The sequence below is a fragment of the Delphinapterus leucas genome, chromosome 12 (assembly GCF_059928025.1).
Source record: "Delphinapterus leucas isolate spDelLeu-1000000601 "Yukka" chromosome 12, BTC_Dleu_Yukka2, whole genome shotgun sequence".
NCBI classification, from domain to species: Eukaryota; Metazoa; Chordata; class Mammalia; order Artiodactyla; family Monodontidae; genus Delphinapterus; species Delphinapterus leucas.
The window spans coordinates 94,789,804-94,809,571 of record NC_143140.1 but is presented as its reverse complement, the minus strand read 5'-3'; the positions used below and the strand labels follow the sequence as shown (position 1 = coordinate 94,809,571).

Sequence of the window (19,768 nt, the reverse complement as noted above, 5' to 3'; positions counted from 1 at the left end):
ACTCGGTTACTGCTGTCCTGCTGTATTAAGGCTTCGAATCCGCCCCAAAAGGCCTCGTCCCACTAACGGGATTCCTAAGCTTGGCAAGCAGGTGAGGGGCAGTTTGAGAATGGAGCTCGCTGCAGTCGCATCCACCTGCTTTCGGGCCAGCCCGTTAAGCCCTCGGGGGGCGACTTGGCGCCGTGGCAGTCTCAGGTTGTCACGACGATGGGGCTGGGCGTCCTAGGATTACGCAATGCGCAGAGGGTCCTGTTCCGCGAACACGTCCCTCACACCCGCAGGATCTGCCGACATGCCGGCGGGCACTCCCAGGTGAGGACCGTGCGTGTGCTGAGCCTGGGGCCCCACCCTGCTTCCCGCCCCGTCACGCAGGATCGCCCCTGCGGCTTTAACGCCCCTCTTCGCAGGAACGCGAAAGTCACGTGAGTCAAGGGAAGCTGAAACTGATTTGTTTGTCACGTTAGGGAGTTTTCACCATTTTAGAAGATTCTACCTCCACTGGCTACGCTGCTCACGATATCTGAGCTGTGAATATGAAACACTTCTGTGCCCTGCTGCTTCCGTAGCTGCCACGTTCGTGCAGGTGTCACACACAATAGGTCCACTTAGCCCTTCTGTTTAAGTCGTCTGCCATCTCTCTGCTGATCCATCTATCATGGATCTAATTGTGTGGTTGATGGTGTGTGATTCCTCCACGCAGCACCCCTCCCGCCCCCAGCGCTGGCCCCTCGGGTCCCTGGGGAGCCGTGTCCCAGCGGCTGGGACGCAGGGCGCAGCCCACGGCTCCTGCATCGCATGGCTGCCACCCCTCCTGTCATGGGCACCTAGAAGGCACGCTCGGGAGGTGGGTGCCCTGGGGGGGTGCAGAGTGCCCAGCCTGAGACACTGGCGGCCACTGTGGAGCGGAGCCCCTCCTTTGGGCTGGGACCAGCGTGTCCCGTCCTTCCTGGAGGTGCTGGCTGTGCCTGGGCGCTGACCCGGACCCACTGCGACCCACTCCCTGAGCTGTGCACAAAATCTCTGTCAGGGTCCTCCGCTTTTCGCTTCGCCTTTGGGTGCTACCGCTTTCATTTCCGCGTGTAGAAAAGATCTAAACCATTCTGATCTAAATCAGAACGCACATCTTCCGCGCGGCTCTGGGATTCCTCTTGCCCGGAGCGTGGCAGCCCTTGCGGGGTCTTCCCACCCGGGCACCCCCTCTCCCGCTCATCTTCCTCCCTCCCCGACAGGGCCAGGCCTCACGGACCAGGCTCCCGGAGGCTGGGGTCACACCCTCTGTGAGACCGGTGACCAGACCCTGGTCCTCTCGGGGACGCCCGCGTGTTCCCTGCTGCGGAGCTACAGACCCTTCGCTGGGACACGGGGGGGCCACACGGCACTAAGCAACTGATGCCTCCACGCTCACCTGCCCGCCGGGCCCTGACCCGGGCGGCTCCCTCCCGAGCACCGTCCTCTCTGGGCACATGCCACACCCTCGGAGCAATGGGGTGATGTGGGGAGAGCCACACGGACGGTCCACCCTTGTGGACGGCCCTCCACAGCCTGGCGGGCCTGTAACAACGCTCAGATGCTCTGAGAAGCAGCGGAAAGTCCGTTACTGCACTGACACCCGCTCAGCAGCCACCGGCAGGGACGGGGCTGCGCCTGTCCCAGGAGGGATGTGGGGACAGCCAGGACCACAGCCAGGAACAACGACGGGGTGTGTTTCCCACATTCGCAGCTGCCGGGCTCCAGGGGGATAAAGCTGCCCCGCTCTCCTCTCCAAGTCCACAGGGCCCCCCAGTTCTGTCTGCAGGCCCCAGGGTTGAGGGCCGGGGTCCCCTCTCGAGTCTGCATCATGCTCGGCCCCCTGACATGGGCTCGAGCAGGTCCTCGTGAGGGGGAATAAGGACACACAGTCACCTGCTCTTTGCGGGGTGCATGCACCCGGCACCCCATTACACCCCGTCTGTGCCGAACGAGGGGACAGGTTCCCCGTCCATCCTGCTGGCAGCCAGCCAGCCCCTGGGACCCACCCGTGGGCCCCGCCCAAGTCCTCCCCCTCAAAGGCGGCTCCTCGGATGCACCTGCCTCCCCCAGCCTCCTGCTGCCCCAGTGATCTGTCCAGACGTGGGCCGGCTTTACAGGCTTCAAATTCAGCGTGTTTATTTTCACAGCACACGCGTTACAGGCAATGCCAGGAAGCACATTTTAAGGGAGAAAAGCTCGCGTCCACCTCTCCTTCACCTGAGTTTTCTGGGGGCTGGATGGCTTCGCTCTCTTGCGGCGCTCGCTCAGGCTTCAAGCCCCAGGCTCTGCAGCGTCTCAGCCACGTGCCTCTGGCCTGGGCCACACCCATGATCGCCCGTAACTTTGCATCACCTCCTTGTAAAAAGAAGTGACGACACGCAGTTGGAAAGATTCTAACGCAAAAGTGGCATCTCTAAAGTCCTGCGAAGCCCAGGTCGCAGCCGTACCCGCCGTCTCCGTACACGCCGGCTCAGGAGGGGTGAGCCCGGCCCCCAGCAGCGCCAGCCCAGGCGCCCCAAGGGCTCCCCGCGGAGTGCCCCTGCAGCTTAGGGGGCAGAGGCCCCCGGCTGCGCCTGGCGAGGCTGGGGTCCCGCTTTGTGCTTCGCGGGGCCCTCGGCCTCCTCCGGACCCTTGGCAAGGAGCACCGGGGCTTCTCCCTACAGTGGAATCCAGCTCTTGCTTTCCTCAAGGGCCAGCAGTAGGGTGAACAGTTTGGGAGGAAGACCAAAGACAGGGGAAGGGCGGGCGCGGAGGGGACGCGAGGCGGAAACAGCAGCCCGGCCATGGGGACTAGAGTGTGGGCTGCGGGCACCCGACCCTGCACCCCCTCCCCCTCAGCCATGCACATCCTGGGCTGAGCGCCAGCCCCCCTCTCATCCTGTGGACAGAGCGAGAGGGAAACCCCGAGACCAGGGACAGAAAGGGCCCTGGAGCATCACCTCAGCCATCCCAGGACGGGCTGCAGCTCCAAACAGAGCAATCTGTCCCCTCCCCTGCGTTTCTATCCCTCCCCTGTGTGTTTCCATCCCCCTACCCCATGTTTATCCCCCATGGCAGGAGCTCCATTAGCCTCCCATGACTGGTGTCTCCCAAGGAAAGACAAGCCACTTAACTGTTGTCAAATTCGGTAGGAGACGCTGGGGGTGCCCACCCTGCCCCTCCCGTCCCGAGCTCCCTGCTGGGTGGGCGGCCTGAGCTAGGCCAGGGCTGCCTTGAGGAAAGTCTGACAGAGAAGCTCAGCTCAGGAACCTGCCTGCCGGGACAGACAGCCTGGTGCAGGACAGAGCCCCCATCGAGTTCCCCCCATCAGCTCGGAGCTTGAGCTGGTGAGGGCCAACGTCGTCAGGTCACCTCGATCCCCAAACCCACAGCCTGATGCTTCAACAGCCCCGAGGGTCGCCCACACTTCTTCTAACTCAGTCGGGTCTCTGGCACCTGCAACCAGGAATCCAGCCTCCACGTGGCCAGGCAGTGCACACAGCCCAGAGCAGGGGCGTCCGTGCAGGTGCAGTGCAGTCCCACCCCCTGTGTGTGCCGCACCCCTAGGAACTTGGAACCCAGCCGGAGGGGCTGGTGGTGCCCACACTCCACAAACCACCCAGGGCCAGACGACACTGAGAAGAGTGACAGTGTCCTCAACAGGACTGCAAATCCCGGGGAAGGGCCGGCAGCAACCCCGAGAGCCGGGGAGCCCCCCAGGAGACGTGGCCGGGAGGGGCGAGCCCGGGGAAGGGCCGGCAGCGACCCCGAGAGCCGGGGGGCCCCCCAGGAGACGTGGCCGGGAGGGGCGAGCCCGGGGAAGGGCCGGCAGCGACCCCGAGAGCCGGGGGGCCCCCCAGGAGACGTGGCCGGGAGGGGCGAGCCCGGGGAAGGGCCGGCAGCGACCCCGAGAGCCGGGGAGCCCCCCAGGAGACGTGGCCGGGAGGGGCGAGCCCGGGGAAGGGCCGGCAGCGACCCCGAGAGCCGGGGAGTCCCCCAGGAGATGTGGCCGGGAGGGGCGAGCCCGGGGTGAGGGGCAGGGGGGCAGCAGCTCCCCTCTTTGGGGCACCGATGGGGATGGCAGTGCCGAGCGCGTCCTGGAGCAGGTGGGTGAACCGCTGTTCCTGTTGGGACGTGGCCTCTGCCTGCCGACAGCACTCCCAGGATGTCTGTGAGGGCCGCCAGGCTCCGTTTGATGCACAAAGTCTCCCTCAGGGCTGATCCCGTCGCTCCAGACACCCTGGCAAAGTGCAGAGACCCCGCCCCACACAGGATTTACATGAATTCAGGGTGACATCAAGATGAATCAGAAAAGCAAAACGGAGGCTTCTCGGGAAGAGCAGGTGGGGGAGACCCTGCGTCCCCTTGGTGTGCCCCTCTGACAACCACGCAGCGCCAGCAGGGGAAGCTTTTAGGGGAACCGGGCTCCTCGCCCCACAGGTCGCCTGTGGGGAGCAGTGTTTGGATTGACACGCAGGGTCTCGGTGCTGAGACGGCACCAGGAGGATGGAGCTGGGATTTAGAGGGCATCTGGGAGGGGACAGCGGGCCTGGGACCCCCGTCCACTCACGGTCAGGAGCCCTCGTCCCCAGGCCACCCAGGGGAAGGCTTCCCGCTCTCACCCACACGCTCGCTGCCCGCCAGGCCCACGAGCCACAGCTTGGCACACACAAGCTCCCTGTGGCCGGCTGGGCCCAGGGACCCCCGCCCGAGTCCTTGGGTCCTCGGCGACACAGAAGTGGTTCTGCGGGACGTGCTCGGCCTCCTCCCGGTGGCCGGCAACCGGGGCGCGGGGCAGAGGAGTTCTGTGGGCAGTGACCAACTTGACCGCGGGTCTGCTGCCGGGGAGTGACAAGTGACAGGAGACGGTCCCCAAGCTCCCCTCAGCCTGCCACCCGCTGAGGCCCCTTCAGCTCCTTCCCAGAGGCCAACACCTTGCACAGAGCAAGACCCTGGTTGGCTTCATCCCTTCCTCTTAAAGGCTGACAGGAAAGGGGCCCAGTGACCCTGAGGGGATCCTCTGGGTAAAATAGGAAAGAACAGGCAGGAGAGAGCATTTTTCACTGTTGAGAGCTGAACTAATGCCTAAGTAGTTCCAAGAAAATGAGCTAAGGTTTGTTAGAAAGACTTGGTAATGACATTAATTAAAATCCCAGCTGAAAAATCTATTACCTTATAGAAACAAATTCTACAATTTCTGTTTTAATAATACACAAAAAAACCACAAAACTTCTGAGAAAGTCTTCTTCATGTTGATGTACATACCAGTTTCACCATGTGTTATTCCTAAACAGACTTTTTAAAAGATTTTTTAAACAAACCCTAAATAGCGTATCCCTATGTAGAAAGCAAAGAAAACACACTTACGTTTAGAAAGAACATGAAAGCGACTCTGGGCCCACTGCCTGGGGGCGCCCAGCCTTTTCGTCTGTGGACCAGACTTGTGGGCACCAACAGCCAGGGCTCCCTCGGCAGCACTGTCCGCCCGGCGCTCCTTGGGGGCAAGGTCGGTCCTAGGACTGGTTAGCGCGGGTCCAGCTGGTGGGCAGTTAGTAATCCGGGCATCGCCTTCCCCTCTCTGCCCCCTTGCCTGGGCCATGAGTTTCAAGTGACCTCGAGACAAGATGGGTCAGGAACGTAGCCCACACTGGCCTGAGACTGGGGTGAGGATGCCCTTTCTAGGGTGAACCCCCTGGGCCCGGGGCTTCTTTGTTACCGAGTGTAGGCCCTAGACCAGTAGCTCTCCACGGCGGCTCTGGGTCCGTGAGCTTGGAGAAATGCACATCCCTCGGCCTTGCCCCAGCCCTGGGGCTGCGATCACGGTGTGGGGTGAGGAGGTGTCTGTGTTTCCACAAACCCCGCAGGTGACCCCATGTGCGCTCCCCTAGACTTACTGACCAATGATGACCTACAGACCCTGGCGACACGTGCATGATTTTCTTACACAACTGGAATCATTTTATATACTGGTGTGTAACTTTCTAAGCCCAAATCACAATTACAGCGTCATTCATGCTGAATGCATCACATTCCAAGGTAAAAGTATGCCATTTCCTTCTTATTTAACAAAGCGCCCTCCTTCCTCCCACCCCACACCCCCTTTCTTCTCAGCCCGGGGTCCCTGTGGCTCTTGGGTTTGGGTTCCAGACCCTCCGAATATGTGGCTGCAGTTCCTCCCCAGGGCTCTGTGCGATGCCCAGAGCCTGCAGGTGCGCGGATTCTGTCCTTCGCACGTGGCTTTCTATTACAGGCAACTGACCGGGCGCAGACGGCCGCTCGCCGCTGCTGCGGGGGAAGCGGCTGTGGTAGAGGCACCGCGGTCAGCAGGTGAGATCTGGAGAAGTCGGCAGGCGCTGCGGTGGCCGCCTGCGCGGCCGAGCTGCGGACCCCGCCACGAGCGTCACGAGCCCCACCGCACTGAGGGCGGACCCCGAGGGTGCCCAGAGCACACGAACGTCCCCGAGGGACCGGGGAGGCCCGCCTGCACGTCAACCTCGAACTCTCCGCACAGAGACCTCGCATACAAGCTAAGCGTACCCAGCTCAAGAAAGCAGCACATCGTAGACAAAATTAAACATCATAAATCAGATTTTTACTGTTATGAGGCCTAACTGCCTCACTGTGCCTCTAACTGCTTCGCCCTGAGATAATCAGCTGGTTTGCAGCCACATGGAGGTTCCCAGCCTTTTCAACATCAAGCGTTCTTTTAGGTACGGCACCCTCAAGAGCCTCAAGACTTTAAAATGCTTTGTGTATCAAATCAAACTTATGAAAGAAAAATTTCATTTACTTTCCTATTTTAATTCATGAGATATGACAGCTAAGTAGAACTTCTGATCTGCAGGAGACAATATTTTGATCATGTTTTCTATTAATCAAAAGCTGACAGTTCTGGATAACTTGTGTAAATTACCGTGATTTCCTTTAGGCTTTTTCAAGTGTTAGAAATAGCTTGCAGACCCTTCCCTCGATAACTTCGAGACCACAGGACGTGGGCAGCATGACGCTGACCCTTTATCCCTTCTCCTCCCTGTGTGGTCAGTCAGGTGACCCCCCGCTTGGAGCAAAGCTGATTCATGAACATGGGTTTAAGAATGCAGAGCTCTGGGGCTTCCCTGGTGGCGCAGTGGTTGAGAGTCCGCCTGCCAATGCAGGGGACACAGGTTCGTGCCCCTGTCCGGGAAGATCCCACATGCCGCGGAGCAGCTGGGCCCGTGAGCCGTGGCCGCTGAGCCTGCGCGTCCGGAGCCTGTGCTCCGCAACGGGAGAGGCCACGACAGTGAGAGGCCCGCGTACCGCAAAAAAAATAAAGAAAGAAAGAATGCGGAGCTCTGAGGAGAAGATCTAATTAAGGTGAGGAGCTGTGCTTCCTTAGTGTATTCGGTAAAATACTGACATGGCAAGTGGAGCCCAAGGATACTGTGCTTAACTGAGTGACCTCGGGCAAGTCCTGTGACTTCTCCACACCTGCTCCCTCAGCTGAGCTGCGGGGATAACACCTGTCCCATCAACTCTTAATGAAGATATTCTAAAGGATTAATTAATTTGTTTTCATTGTGATTTTAAAGATCACTTCTAAAGCAAACTGAAAATTGTGAACCACACACTAAGCAGTGAAACACAAGGGACCATCTCTCGGGGACAGCACCGACTTGGACGATGCGGCCGGCTCTCCGTGGGGCGCCTTGCAGGTGCCGTTGTTCCCAGAGCTCGGCACCTGGACTACTCACTCGTAGGTCAGCCCAGAGATCTCCTTCCCCTCCTGGGTTGTCGGCACCTGTGGCTCCGACCCAGACGCCTCTCGACACCTGCCGTTGGCCAGGAGGTCAAAAACGTCATTGTTATAAACTTCCACTATGAAAACTTCCACCTCGGGGCTCCTTGACGGATCTTCTGAAATCAGCCTGGAGGAGGGGCAGGGAGGGACACACAAGAGACTAAACCGTCAGAGGAGCTTAGATAACCCCGTGGAGAAAGCAGTTAGAGAATGATTTCAATGAGAGACAGTCCCGGAAAATGGGCAGCAAAACTCATGATTCATGATCACAGGGCAGCATCTCACTAATCAAGACGACGGAGGAAGAAGGGAATGTCCTCCTTAAATTGCAGAGAAAAATAACTGTCTTGGGAATACAGACAGTTTTATCTGAGTTGTATCTAAATCAATGATTTCAGCATTCGGTTTCTAATCACATTCTATAAAGATGCTTGAAGAGCCCACAGCCTTGAGTCAGAAGTCACCACACCCGAGTTTAATCCCACCCAGAAGCCCAAAGCAAGCTGCAGAGGCTTTGAGCACTGGTCCAGCAACTGGGCTTGTTTATTTTAAATTCTGTTCTGTTTCAGGGGAGATTGAGTCCATGGAACTGAGTCAGTTCCACTGGTATAGCGCCTTCCAACTAAGCCCTGACCATGACCTCTCTAAAACCCACCCAGGCTCTTAAGAAAACAACCACACATCTTATTTTGTTTTAGGTTTTAAAGTACTACATGCAGATTGCAGATCAGTTTAAAATAAAGACACTACACACTTAGAGCAAAACCCCAGAGTCCTACCCCAGGGAGAAGTGACCCTGACCCTGGGTTTCCTCCCCGACGCCCACGTCCCTGCTTTGTCCCTTTGACAGACAACCCAGTCACCAAGGAGCAAACAATTTCATCTTGGACACTTGCCCAGCAAAGCCAGTCTGATTTTGACTACTGTGCTTTTCCTTGTCCATAAAGACATTCCAAGCACTGGCCTGGACGGGTCCTACTCAACCATTGCTGGGTTGGGTTTTTCACCAGCATCCACAAGAGAGCTATGGATAAAATGAGCCATTAATGTCTTCTAATGATAATTAAGAAAATTAGGGGCTTCCCTGGTGGTGCAGTGGTTAAGAATCCGCCTGCCAATGCAGGGGACACGGGTTCAAGCCCTGGTCCGGGAAGATCCCAGATGCCAGAGAGCAACTAAGCCCGTTCGCCACAACTACTGAGCCTGTGCTCTAGAGCCCGCGATCCACAACTACTGAGCCTGTGCGCGACAACTACTGAAGACTGCGCACCTAGAGCCCGTGCTCCACAAGAGAAGCTACCGCAATGAGAAACCCATGCACCACAACGAAGAGTAGCCCCTGCTCGCCACAACTAGAGAAAGCCTGCGCACAGCAGTGGAGACCCAGTGCAGTCAAAAATAAATAAATAAATTGTAAAAAAAAAGAAGATCAAAAAGACGACAACGAAAGAAAAATAAGCTAAATTGTCTGATGAAAATAATTGCTGGCAAAGAGCTCAGATCTGGGTTGTTCTCAGCACTGGGGTTTGCTAAGGACACTGTAAGAGTATCTGTCTGAAAAGTGAAAAACCAAGATGCACTAAGCTACAGGTTGTACATCCCCTCCGCCACACGTCAGGAAAAATGCACACAGACCCCCTCTTAGCACTCAGCTCCATCCCTCCGAGGGGCCCCAAACCTGAATTACATTTCTTATCTATACAATACCGGGGAGCTAATTGGAAAGATTTTTCTTCCATTAAATTAAGTACTTGATTTGTTTAATGCGTTGATTCATTCGTCACACAAATATCACTCAGTTACTGGCTAGATTCTGGGAACAATGCTAAAACTAGTCTTCATTCTCGGCTTTGAAGAAACGAAGTGTTTAGTAGGCAAACGATTCCTATATAGTGTGATACATTTTATATAAAATATGCAAAAGCTCCCATGAGACGCAGGACAGGCGCTGAACCCAGGTCAGGGTGGGGGGAGGTGGCGGGTCCATCACAGCCCCCACCAACGAGCACCCCCTCCAGGTGTCCTCGGCCACTTTCGTCCTGTTCACCTATTCCTGCCCGGGTCCTCCTGGGTCCTGGTTATTTGTCTGTTTCTGTTCTAGACACCTTGAGGGCTGAATATGATCACGTGTGCCTGCAGCATTGTCTAGCAGGTAGAAAAGCCTTGTAAATGCCGTGGGTAAGAATGACAGCCGAGGTCACTGGAGAAGAGGCAGGCCAGCAGCTGGGTTCCCGAGGACGCAGGAGAGGGTGTTAGGCAGAAAGAACCCCAACTAGAATTTTGCTTTATTGAAAATGGCAGGGGAATACCTTCCTTTGGTCCCCTTAGCAATTTAAGAGTAACCTTTTTTAAGGTAAAGCGTTCATATAAACATCCTCTGGTACCGATGCCCGAGGTTATTATGGTTTTGTGCTGCATCTTGAGTTGGGCACAAACTCACCGGCGAATACGGGCTGCACGCGTTCCTTTCTGGATCCTGTCCACTTGTGATTAGAAAACAAAGAGGTAGAAAATTTTCCATGTTTGTCATTCTCATTTTGCAAACAATGACAGTGAGGCCTGGGGAGGTAAGCCTCGCCCGTGGCCACCCACTTGGAAGAGCAGAGTCAAAATCCCGTCTGAAGGCTCCTAATGCTGTAAGACACCGAGCTCTATGGGAGCACCTGTCACTATAATTTAAGTTATCACTTCATGCCCAAGACTCAAAACATGAATAAACCCACTGTAGAAACGAGGTGACTTAATAATGTGTCAGTGTGATGTCCCTATTTGGTGAAGCTGTGTATCCATCTCTAGACAGGCTGACTGTCCAAGTGTGGTCCTAATGGATCTCTTTCCGGACGCCTTCAGCAGCCTCTGTCCTGCCCTGAGTCCTTGGCCTCTGTTTGCTGCCCTCGTGGACAAGCTCCAGAACCAAATACACATGACCTGTATGTTATTCGTCTGCAAATCCAGCTTCGTCTGGAACAGGCTGTAGGCAGGTGCACAGCTCACGCCAGGGATTCAATGAAGCCAAACCCTGCTTTGCCTGCCCCCGGGGGTCCCCGCACAAGACAAGAAGATGGCGGTCGTGTGAGGCTCGGGGGGAGGGTTCTCTAACTCCCCGCTCTTCTGGCCCCGTTTCTGACCTGGGCTCTTCTTTCTATCGCCTCATCTCTCTGTTTCTGGGCCTTGAAAGTATGCTTAGCAGGGAGGTAAGTTACCGGTCAATGCTTTGATACCTGGCACCAGCCACGCTGCTTCCACTGGACTGGACGGTTCTGAGCGTTACCAGCACACCTGGTAACCTGGTAACCTGCCGCCGCTCGGATCAGGCGCTTTAAATGTGGGTAGAACATGAGGGCCAGGGAGACGGGCGGAGCGCTTCTCCCCAGGACCCCTCTCCGTGGCGGACACAGCACCATCCTCTCACCCACTACCTGTCTCTCCCGTGTCCCTCTTCCATGACATCCAGGAAAGCCACCGGCTGCTGCGGCAGTCCTGCCACATCCTCCCATGCTGCTACCCAACTTCCAGCAAGCATGGCTGCGGCCAGCCGAGGGGTCCCTGGAGAGGGACCGGGTGACACCCTTGGCAAGTGCCAGCGGCTCTGCAGAGAAGTTCTGACTCACACCGAAGCCTCTGTGTCTTGAACCTGAAACGGAACCAAACGCTTCACGTGGTGCCGTGTCCCCAGAGGAGGGCTTCATCCCTAAATGAGGGACCCCTGTGTCTGGGAGGGCTGCTCTGTTGCCCACAAGCGTCCTGCCCGTGGAACTCAGGCCTGGCCCTCTGCCTTCTCGGGCCGACGAGACAGGCAGGGTCCTCCGGGCTGGCCTCGTCCCAGGCCTTCCCCATGCGTTCTGGTGGCCACGCTGAGCACAGCCCTCAAGGGCCTTGTGGCCTCAGGGACTTTCAGGATGCTTGTTACCGCAGCAGCAGCTCACCAGTGCTGACGGGTTTGATCTCCTAGGAAACGATCTGATTCTGAAAATCACAGGAGACAATTGGAGAACAAGAACTACCAAAAATTGGGGAATATTTCACCGAGGTTTTTTCTCAGAAGGGGTTAGTAGAAGTAAATTAACAAATACATCTTTCACGTGCACTAATAATGAAAGAATATTGGTTTGAAGAGGAACCAAAATATCAGGATTTTGTGGGACTTCCTATGTTTTGGCTCCGATTTTAAGACACAAAAGGATGACGTAAGAAGATATGGAGACAAAACCCGAATTCCGGGGGTTATAGGAGCACAGAGGGCCAGCTGGCTCCACTGAACACCTGCCGCAGGAGACGCCTTCCCTCCAGGGGCTATAGGCTCTGGGGACATACGGCACGCACGTGGGGTGAGCCACAGCTCTCAGGAAACGGTGAGAAAAGTGAAGATGAGCTGGGGCTTCCTTGGCGGCACAGTGGTTAGGAACCTGCCTGCCAATGCAGGGGACACGGGTTCGAGTCCTGATCCGGGAAGATCCCACATGCTGCAGAGCAACTAAGCCTGTGCACCACAACTACTGAGCCCATGTGCCACAACTACTGAGCCCATGTGCCACAACTGCTGAGCCTGCACGTCACAACTACTGAGCCTGAGAGCCACAATTACTGAGCCCGCGCACTTAGAGCCTGTGCTCCACAACAAGAGAAGCCACCGCAATGAGAAGCCTGTGCACCGCAACCAAGAGTAGCCCCCGCTCGCCACAACTAGAGAAAGCCTGCACACGGCAACGAAGACCCAATGCAGCAAAAAATAAATTAATTAATTAGTTAATTTTTTTTAAAAAAGTGAAGATGAGTATCTCACACCGGGACTCCCCAAGGGCGGGAGGTCAGTGACCCACGGGAGGAGACATTGGCACCACGGCCTCCTGGACCACACGGGGCAACTGTTACTGGTTTTTTCTAGCAGTGACTGTAGTGGGAAAATCGTGACAACAGTGGGGGACGTGCCTTTGTGGCTCCTGGGGCCGCGTTAGTGGCATAGGAGACTCTTCAACGCACGTTCGCTGTCACCCCACAAAGAGGACCAGGTGTGTCTGCTCTTCCCAGGCAGGAAGCAAGGGCAAACCACGGGTTTTCACTCTGTCCCCTCCCCGCTCTGTCTTGCATCCTCCACCCTCCCTTGACCGGGGAAGCCGTATAACTAGAGATCTCCTCGAGAAGTGTTGTCTCACTGATAGAATTTCAACATAAATGCGTCATAAGCATTTCTAGCATTTGTGGTAGTAATGCCCAGAAGTGAACGCTCGGCAGTTCTGAACGTGTCCTGCTGGAGATGGGACGTGGTCCCCCACACACTGTCACCCTCGGCACCCGTCTATTGTATCTCTGTTCATCCTCACTGCCCTCCCGGTACCTGAAGGGTCCTCCAGTGGCTCTGGGGACGATGCCCGAGTCGCCGAAGGGTTCCGACAGTGGGGCCGGCTCCTCCCTGGAACGCGGGCCCAGCGTGGTGAAGCTCTTCCCACTTCCTGTCCGTCCGTAAGCCAAGATGCAAACGTTGTACCTAAAACGCAAGCCAGACTTCAGGACAGAAAGACACACAGTGGGCCTAGTGCCATGACTGGACTCTGAGACGAGGGCCACGTGGATGATACACCTGAACACACTTCCCTTTGAATCCTCTGTTCCTCCGTTCCCGAGAAACCTGGCCTTCGTTTAACTACAGCTGTCTTTTGCATAATCCACCGTTGTGGTTATTTGGTTACACGTTGGATTAAATCATATTCACGTTTACACACGCACAGGCAGCTCAGCGATACCTGTTTCTCGCAGGTGTCTCCACGTGGGAGACCACGGCTGGCGCTCGTGCCCTCAGAGCCCGCCCGAGGGTGCCATCCTGAGCCAGGCCCTCCTCCTAAATTCCACTCATTCGAACTTTTGGAGTTGCCTGAAGTAAGCTCATGTGCATAAAATCAGGCCAACTGAAGTGTGTATGAAACGATATAAAAGTTTGCATATTTTCCTTTGATGTCCTAAAACTATTTTTCCCCATTACATTTATGATCGCCAGCGTCGCCAACTACAGTTGAACTTAAGGTTGTGAAGTATTCTTACACTTCGTTTCTCCACGGGCCTTGGGGTTTCATTTCAGCCAGACGTGCCGACACCCTCTCAGTGCCAGGCCGGCCTGCCCACCCCAGTCCTACAGCTCGGGGTGATTTTGGTGCAGCTCACTTCACAGAAGACAAGAACAATGAAGGATCCGTAAGGTTTCTTCCATTTGCGCTATTAGCCCAAGACGTCAAGGAGAAGACGGGAAACATCTGAAGTAAGTTTACGGTGCACACTTATATGCTTGGCCGTGAAGGTGCGGGTGATCCTGGCCCACAAGTGGCTGAAGCTAAGCCCCGACCCCCTTTCGTGTCTCCTGGGAGATTAAGCATCCAAGCACAGACCCCACCCGAAGAGATTCTGATTCCATGGATCAACCTTTAATCAGACCCCTCCCCTCCTGCAGTCAAACAAAGGCTGTGGCTCTGATAAAATGACTTCGAAGAGTTCTGATGGGTTCTGACCTTGAACAGTGACACGAAAAGCCCTAGAGATCCTGGAGGCCTCCGCCTCCAAGGTTGACTGTTCCCTGAAAAGATGATGGAAACCATATGTGAGCGTGAGAACTGATCAAAGCCCTCTCTGCTACCATACTGTTTTTTTTCTTCCAGAACTGAAGAATCTCCAGGTATTTATAACATGACCCCACAGCATTCCACATCTCTTACACCTTCCCTGAGAGATGCATGTGTATTTGGCGGGGGAGCGGGGGGATGTCTTTGACTGCAGTGGATAAATGAGCTCTTAAAGGGATCCTTCAAACCACTGAGGAATGCAAAGAGGAATGAACTGGCCCAGGACTTCAAATATGCCATCTGTTTCATATTTATCATGGAAAAGGCAACTCAGGCAAAGACCATTTTAACCACGATGCCAGTTTTTATTTCTGGAATCTGCTTAATTAGATGCCTACTTAGGAAAAAAGAGAGAGAGAGAGACTCCTATCATTTTCAATGGAAGAAATTTTGTCAGATGGACATTAAAAACCCCAGTATTCCAGAGGAGGGGCCGGGTAGGTGTGTGCAGTTGACAACACGCGGTTTCTGTGCTGACCCGACCTCTGGGTTCGCGAGCCTTCCCTGCACCCCATGATGTCAGATGCCGCAGCGCTGTGGTTGGATCCAGCCCTATAATTACAGCTCCCATTTTGTTGGATTTGGCTGTGCTGGACAAACACAAATGCATCTCCTTCAGGACGCTTGATGTCAACTTCTCCGCCAAACCGAGATTCTTCAAAATGCCCCGAAGTGGAAAGTCTTGGCTTATTGTGTGTCAGTTAAGCCAACAGAGCTGTGCACTTTACTGCTGGAAAGTGACCCTTATTCCTAGGTCATGGCCACTGCCTTGGAAACCAGTAGTAGTTTCCATGGGGAAAGGCTCCTTCCCGCAGGGACAAGCCCCTTGATCTAGTGTCAACATTGTTAACAGACTTTAGAAAAGCCTGAAATGTACGAAGGATCCCGGAGAGAAGAAGGCTGCTGCCATCTCAGTCTTAAGGCGGCAGGTGATACAACTGAATGATCATCTGGACCCAAGGCATATGTGTTCCTTTAACAATTATTCCTCAAATCACGTTTACACCTCCTCCTAGGAGAAGGGCCATGGAGGCTGGGCTGTGGGTCTGCTCTACACGCACATAAAAGGCTCAGACGCTCATGTTCAACTCTCGTGTGTAGCATGAATGAACTCTACTTACATTTACATGTAGCTGTGTTAAGTGACCTCAGAAATATTTTAACTCACCCCTCTAAGAAGGACGTCAGAAGGGTACACACGTCCTCAAACACCACGTTCTGAAGTTCTGCTCGACCATAAACTCTGAGAGGCAAAGGGAAAATGATGCATTCTTGGGAGAAAAAGAGATGTACGTTACTATACAGAAACCTGAGAAACAAAATATCCTTATGTTCTTCTCATGTGAACCCCAACACCGTCAAGAGTCATACATTTTTAAACAATGAAAGATTAATTTTATTACTTTTCGAGCTAACAGAGGTTAAGAAAGAATAAAAATTGTTTCCTCTGCTGTAAAAAGGTAATAAGCATAAGCAAAGTTATAAATGCTTGCAGAGCAGAAAGAAAAAGCAAGAGAAAAAGAAAGGATGCCATATAATCAGCCCACAACTAAATGAGTTCCACTTAAGTGGGTCCAACAACAAGGATGTAAAAATCATACTCCGGCAATATCTGATACGTAATACTGAATTTTTATGTTCAAGCTCTTAAAAATATTGTTCTCCTAGGCCCCAGGTTGGTTCAGCCAAGCATTGATACACAAAATGGGACTGGAATGCCGGCTATGACAGGGACAGTCTGTGTGTTTATAAACGTGTACAAATAAACCCAAGTAGGAAGTGGCTTCCAGAAACCATGGCTCATTGCAGTGTGAAACAAGATGGGAACAACGCCCCAAGGGCAGAGGCAGCGATGGACCGCCCATTGCTGACAAAGCCACAGTGTGTCATGTGTGAATCGAATATACTTAGATTTTAAGCTTAGTTTTCTGAAATACAGGTTTTTACTTAACTGGAACCAAACTTTTCTTTCATTTTCAAAATGCGTCCTAATGCTCAGTTGAGCCAGATCATGTCTAGAAGCAGGACTGATTTTAAACTTGAAGGGCCTTCCTTATAAAATGCTGCTTATTATATACATGATGAGGAGGGCTTTTTTTTTTTTTTTTTTTTTTTTTGCCACGCCACGCGGCATGTGGGATCTTAGTTCCCAACCAGGGATCGAACCCGCGTCCCCTGCAGTGGAAGCGTGGAGTCCTAACCACCAGCCTTCCAGGGAAGTCGCCAAGGAGGACATTTAGAACAAGAGGGACAGGGCTGAACTCTTAAATTAACTTTTCACCCAAAAAGTCCCACCAAAATACAAAAGCAGGAAGGACAGTGAATGAGCCCAGCCTGTGCACCACCAGCTCCTACAATCACCGACTGTCCCCAACCTCACCTAATAGCCACACCTCACCCCGGAGCCCTCTGAAACTGACCTCAGGTCCAGCTCGTCCGTAAATGTTCTGTATGCATCTCTAAGGGATGATGACTCCTAAAAATCATCACAATGTTACCATTGTCACGCTTTTACAAATTAACAGTAATTCCTTTATGTCATCCAAGATGAGGGTAGCATACACATTTCTCCAGTTCTCTAATAAGTTTATTTTTCCTGTCAGTTTTTTTTAAGTTAATTTATTTTATTTTACTTTATTTACTTTATTTTTGGCTGTGCTGGGTCTTCGTCGCGGTGCGCGGGCTTCTCATTGCGGTGGCTTCTCTTGTTGCGGAGCACAGGCTCTAGGCGCGTGGGCTTCAGTAGTTGTGGCACGTGGGCTCAGTAGTTGTGGCTCGCGGGCTCTAGAGCGCAGGCTCAGTAGTTGTGGTGCACGGGGCTTAGTTGCTCCGCGGTATGTGGGATCTTCCCGAACCAGGGCTCGAACCCGTGTCCCCTGCATTGGCAGGCAGATTCTTAACCACTGCGCCACCAGGGAAGCCCTTCCTGTCAGTTTTTAAGAATCATTGCAGCTGGTTGAACGTCTTCATAGATATTCGGGGTAGCAAACTTTTTCTGAATAGTAAATAGTTTAGGCTTTATGAACATCTTACTTAAAGAGACACTGGAGCCTTTCTCACCAACAGGAGGAAAAGGTGGCAGGCCTGCCACTGCACCACTACTCACCATGGTACCAAGTCCTCGCTAGCTAACTTGGGACATGAGGATCACAAAGAAGATGGAACCACTGACTGCTTAGAGGTGATACGGCCGGACATCTGGGCAATCCAAAGCCAAATGATGAAGAAAATCACCAAATCAACAACAGAATTTAGCAAAGTAGCAGGTTGTACAATTCATGTACAAACCCAATAGCATTCATATATACAAACAAAATGAGCTCCCTGATATAATGGGAGAAAGACTGTATACATGATAGGAAACAAAATAGAAAACCAAGGTGTAGATTTTAATAAGAAATGTCTAAATCCTTTATGAAGAAAACCATAAGCCACTCCTGAAAGACACATAATTCAACTCAATGAATGAAAAGATACGCAGCGCCATGTCCTTGGATATGAAGTCCCAACATGAAGACGTTCGTTTTTCCAAAGTTAGCTTATAAATTGAGCTGAACGCCCCCCAAATACCACATATACTATCAGGATTTTTCTGAAGCTAGACAATTTGATTATAAAACTTATTTAGTAAAATCAAAGAGCAGAATAGAGAGGAAAACCCTGGGGGAAGAGCAGTGGGACGTGGAGTTGTGGTGAAGCCCATGCTTCGGGGAGAATGGTCAGGGCACGTGGTGAATAGACAGACTCTGGGGCAGAAGAGAAAATTCAGAAACAGATACAACTGCAAAGAGCAATGTACTCTCTGATAAAGGGGACATCCCAGGTTAGGGGAAAAGACGTGATTTAATGGGTGGTACTGAAGTAACTGGATAGACACATGAAAAAATAAAACCGGAACCATTCCTCATTCGGTTCATTCCAAATGGGTCATGAGATTTGATTAATGTAAGAAACCTGGCCACTGCAACTACTAAAGCACACGGGTATATTTGTCTATTACCTGGCAGCCTTTGTAACTACAATTATGTTAAAGGGGAATAAGAGACTTTTGCATGGCTGAAAGATATCAGAAGCAAAGAAAAAAGTACAAGTGACAACCTAGGGGAAACAGCTGCAGCTTCAATCACTGACTAAAGGTTGATTTCCCTAAAAATAGAGAAGAAAAAATGTAGAGTATAATAGAAAGAGTATCCCTTATATTCCTTAAATTTCTTATATATTCCTTGTATTAGAAATCCTTTCTATGTTTTTATAGGAAAACAGCTAGAGATATGAAGAGTTCACAGAAAAAAAGAAATGCCCCTAACTCAACCACGTGAAAGGACGTGGGGTCTGACTCGGAAGGGAAGCCATGGAGAGATGTCGTTTCTCACCACAGCCGGCAACCACCCCGAGGCGGACAACGGGCCCCCAGGGGAGCGATGGGGAAGCGGGTTCTGACAGATGAGCTAAGCAGGTAGAGGAAAGGCAGGCCCTTTCTCTCCTTCTCTCTTTGGCTGCTTTCAGTCAGCTAACTCTGGAGACCCAGTGGCCAGCACACCTGCATCTCTGTGCTCAGCCCCGCGTCCTGTGCTCCCCGGCACGGTCCCCACATGCAGCTCTGATCGTGGGGACTATCTTCGCCTTACCTGTGCCCGTCGTACCTAATAGGGTGTCTTGCCCATAACCGGGGGTCAGTCAACGCTTGAACTTGAACAACTACATGTAGAAATTACTACAAATATGTTGGTAGATACATCACGGCATAACCACACACACAGTAAAAGGACACAGCCAAGAGGCCTCCAGCTGCCTGATACACAAATTATACTCAAAACAATAAAAGTGACCTATTTTTCCCATTGCATTTTGCGTCAATTCCTGTTACTTTCTGTTTGCTTTTTCTAACAATAATACTATTTTATTCTGCTTACCAGACCACTTTCTTCTGACCATGGGGCCATTTGTAGCTTCCCAAGTGGTAAAGCCTGTGCTTTCCCCTGCACCCACGTTAACTTTTAAAAAGGCGTTAAGTGCTGAAACTGTTGAGATTTTCCTTCAGAACTGAAATAAAATATTGTGACATTTACTAGTTCCATAAAAAGCTGTTAGAAAATAAACAGCGTTGTGGCTTGTAAGACCCACATGCTCCACCGCCTGTAAAGTCAGCTGATCCTGAGTCCCGAGACTCCAGAATCAGCCCTGAGCGCGGAGTTAACTTTCAGCTTTTCCTCTCACCTAGTTGTACAGCAAGTTACACACGTTCCTTCCTTTCTCTTTGGGCTCAGCCCAAGCTCCACAGCGAGGACCCTCCCCTTCAACCTGAACCCTGTGTATGGCCACTGAGATGCCGACCAAGGAGGATGCTCCCGTCTCAGCTGACGGAGCTGGTGCCCCCTCCCCGATCCCCAGACGG

General features: G+C 52.9%; 1 protein-coding gene across 1 annotated transcript; it reads right to left on the bottom strand.

Annotated features, from left to right (window-relative positions):
* Positions 1-552: 552 nt before the first annotated feature.
* KIF25 (kinesin family member 25) lies at positions 553-19,308 on the bottom strand. Its single transcript, XM_089921688.1, is given in 12 exon segments — positions 553-1,020; positions 2,280-2,329; positions 2,332-2,364; positions 4,076-4,116; positions 4,118-4,247; positions 4,611-4,793; positions 5,356-5,507; positions 6,248-6,367; positions 7,719-7,892; positions 13,101-13,250; positions 15,542-15,707; positions 19,287-19,308. Coding segments are annotated over 12 exon segments (1,623 nt in total). The 3' UTR covers positions 553-618.
* Positions 19,309-19,768: the final 460 nt, after the last annotated feature.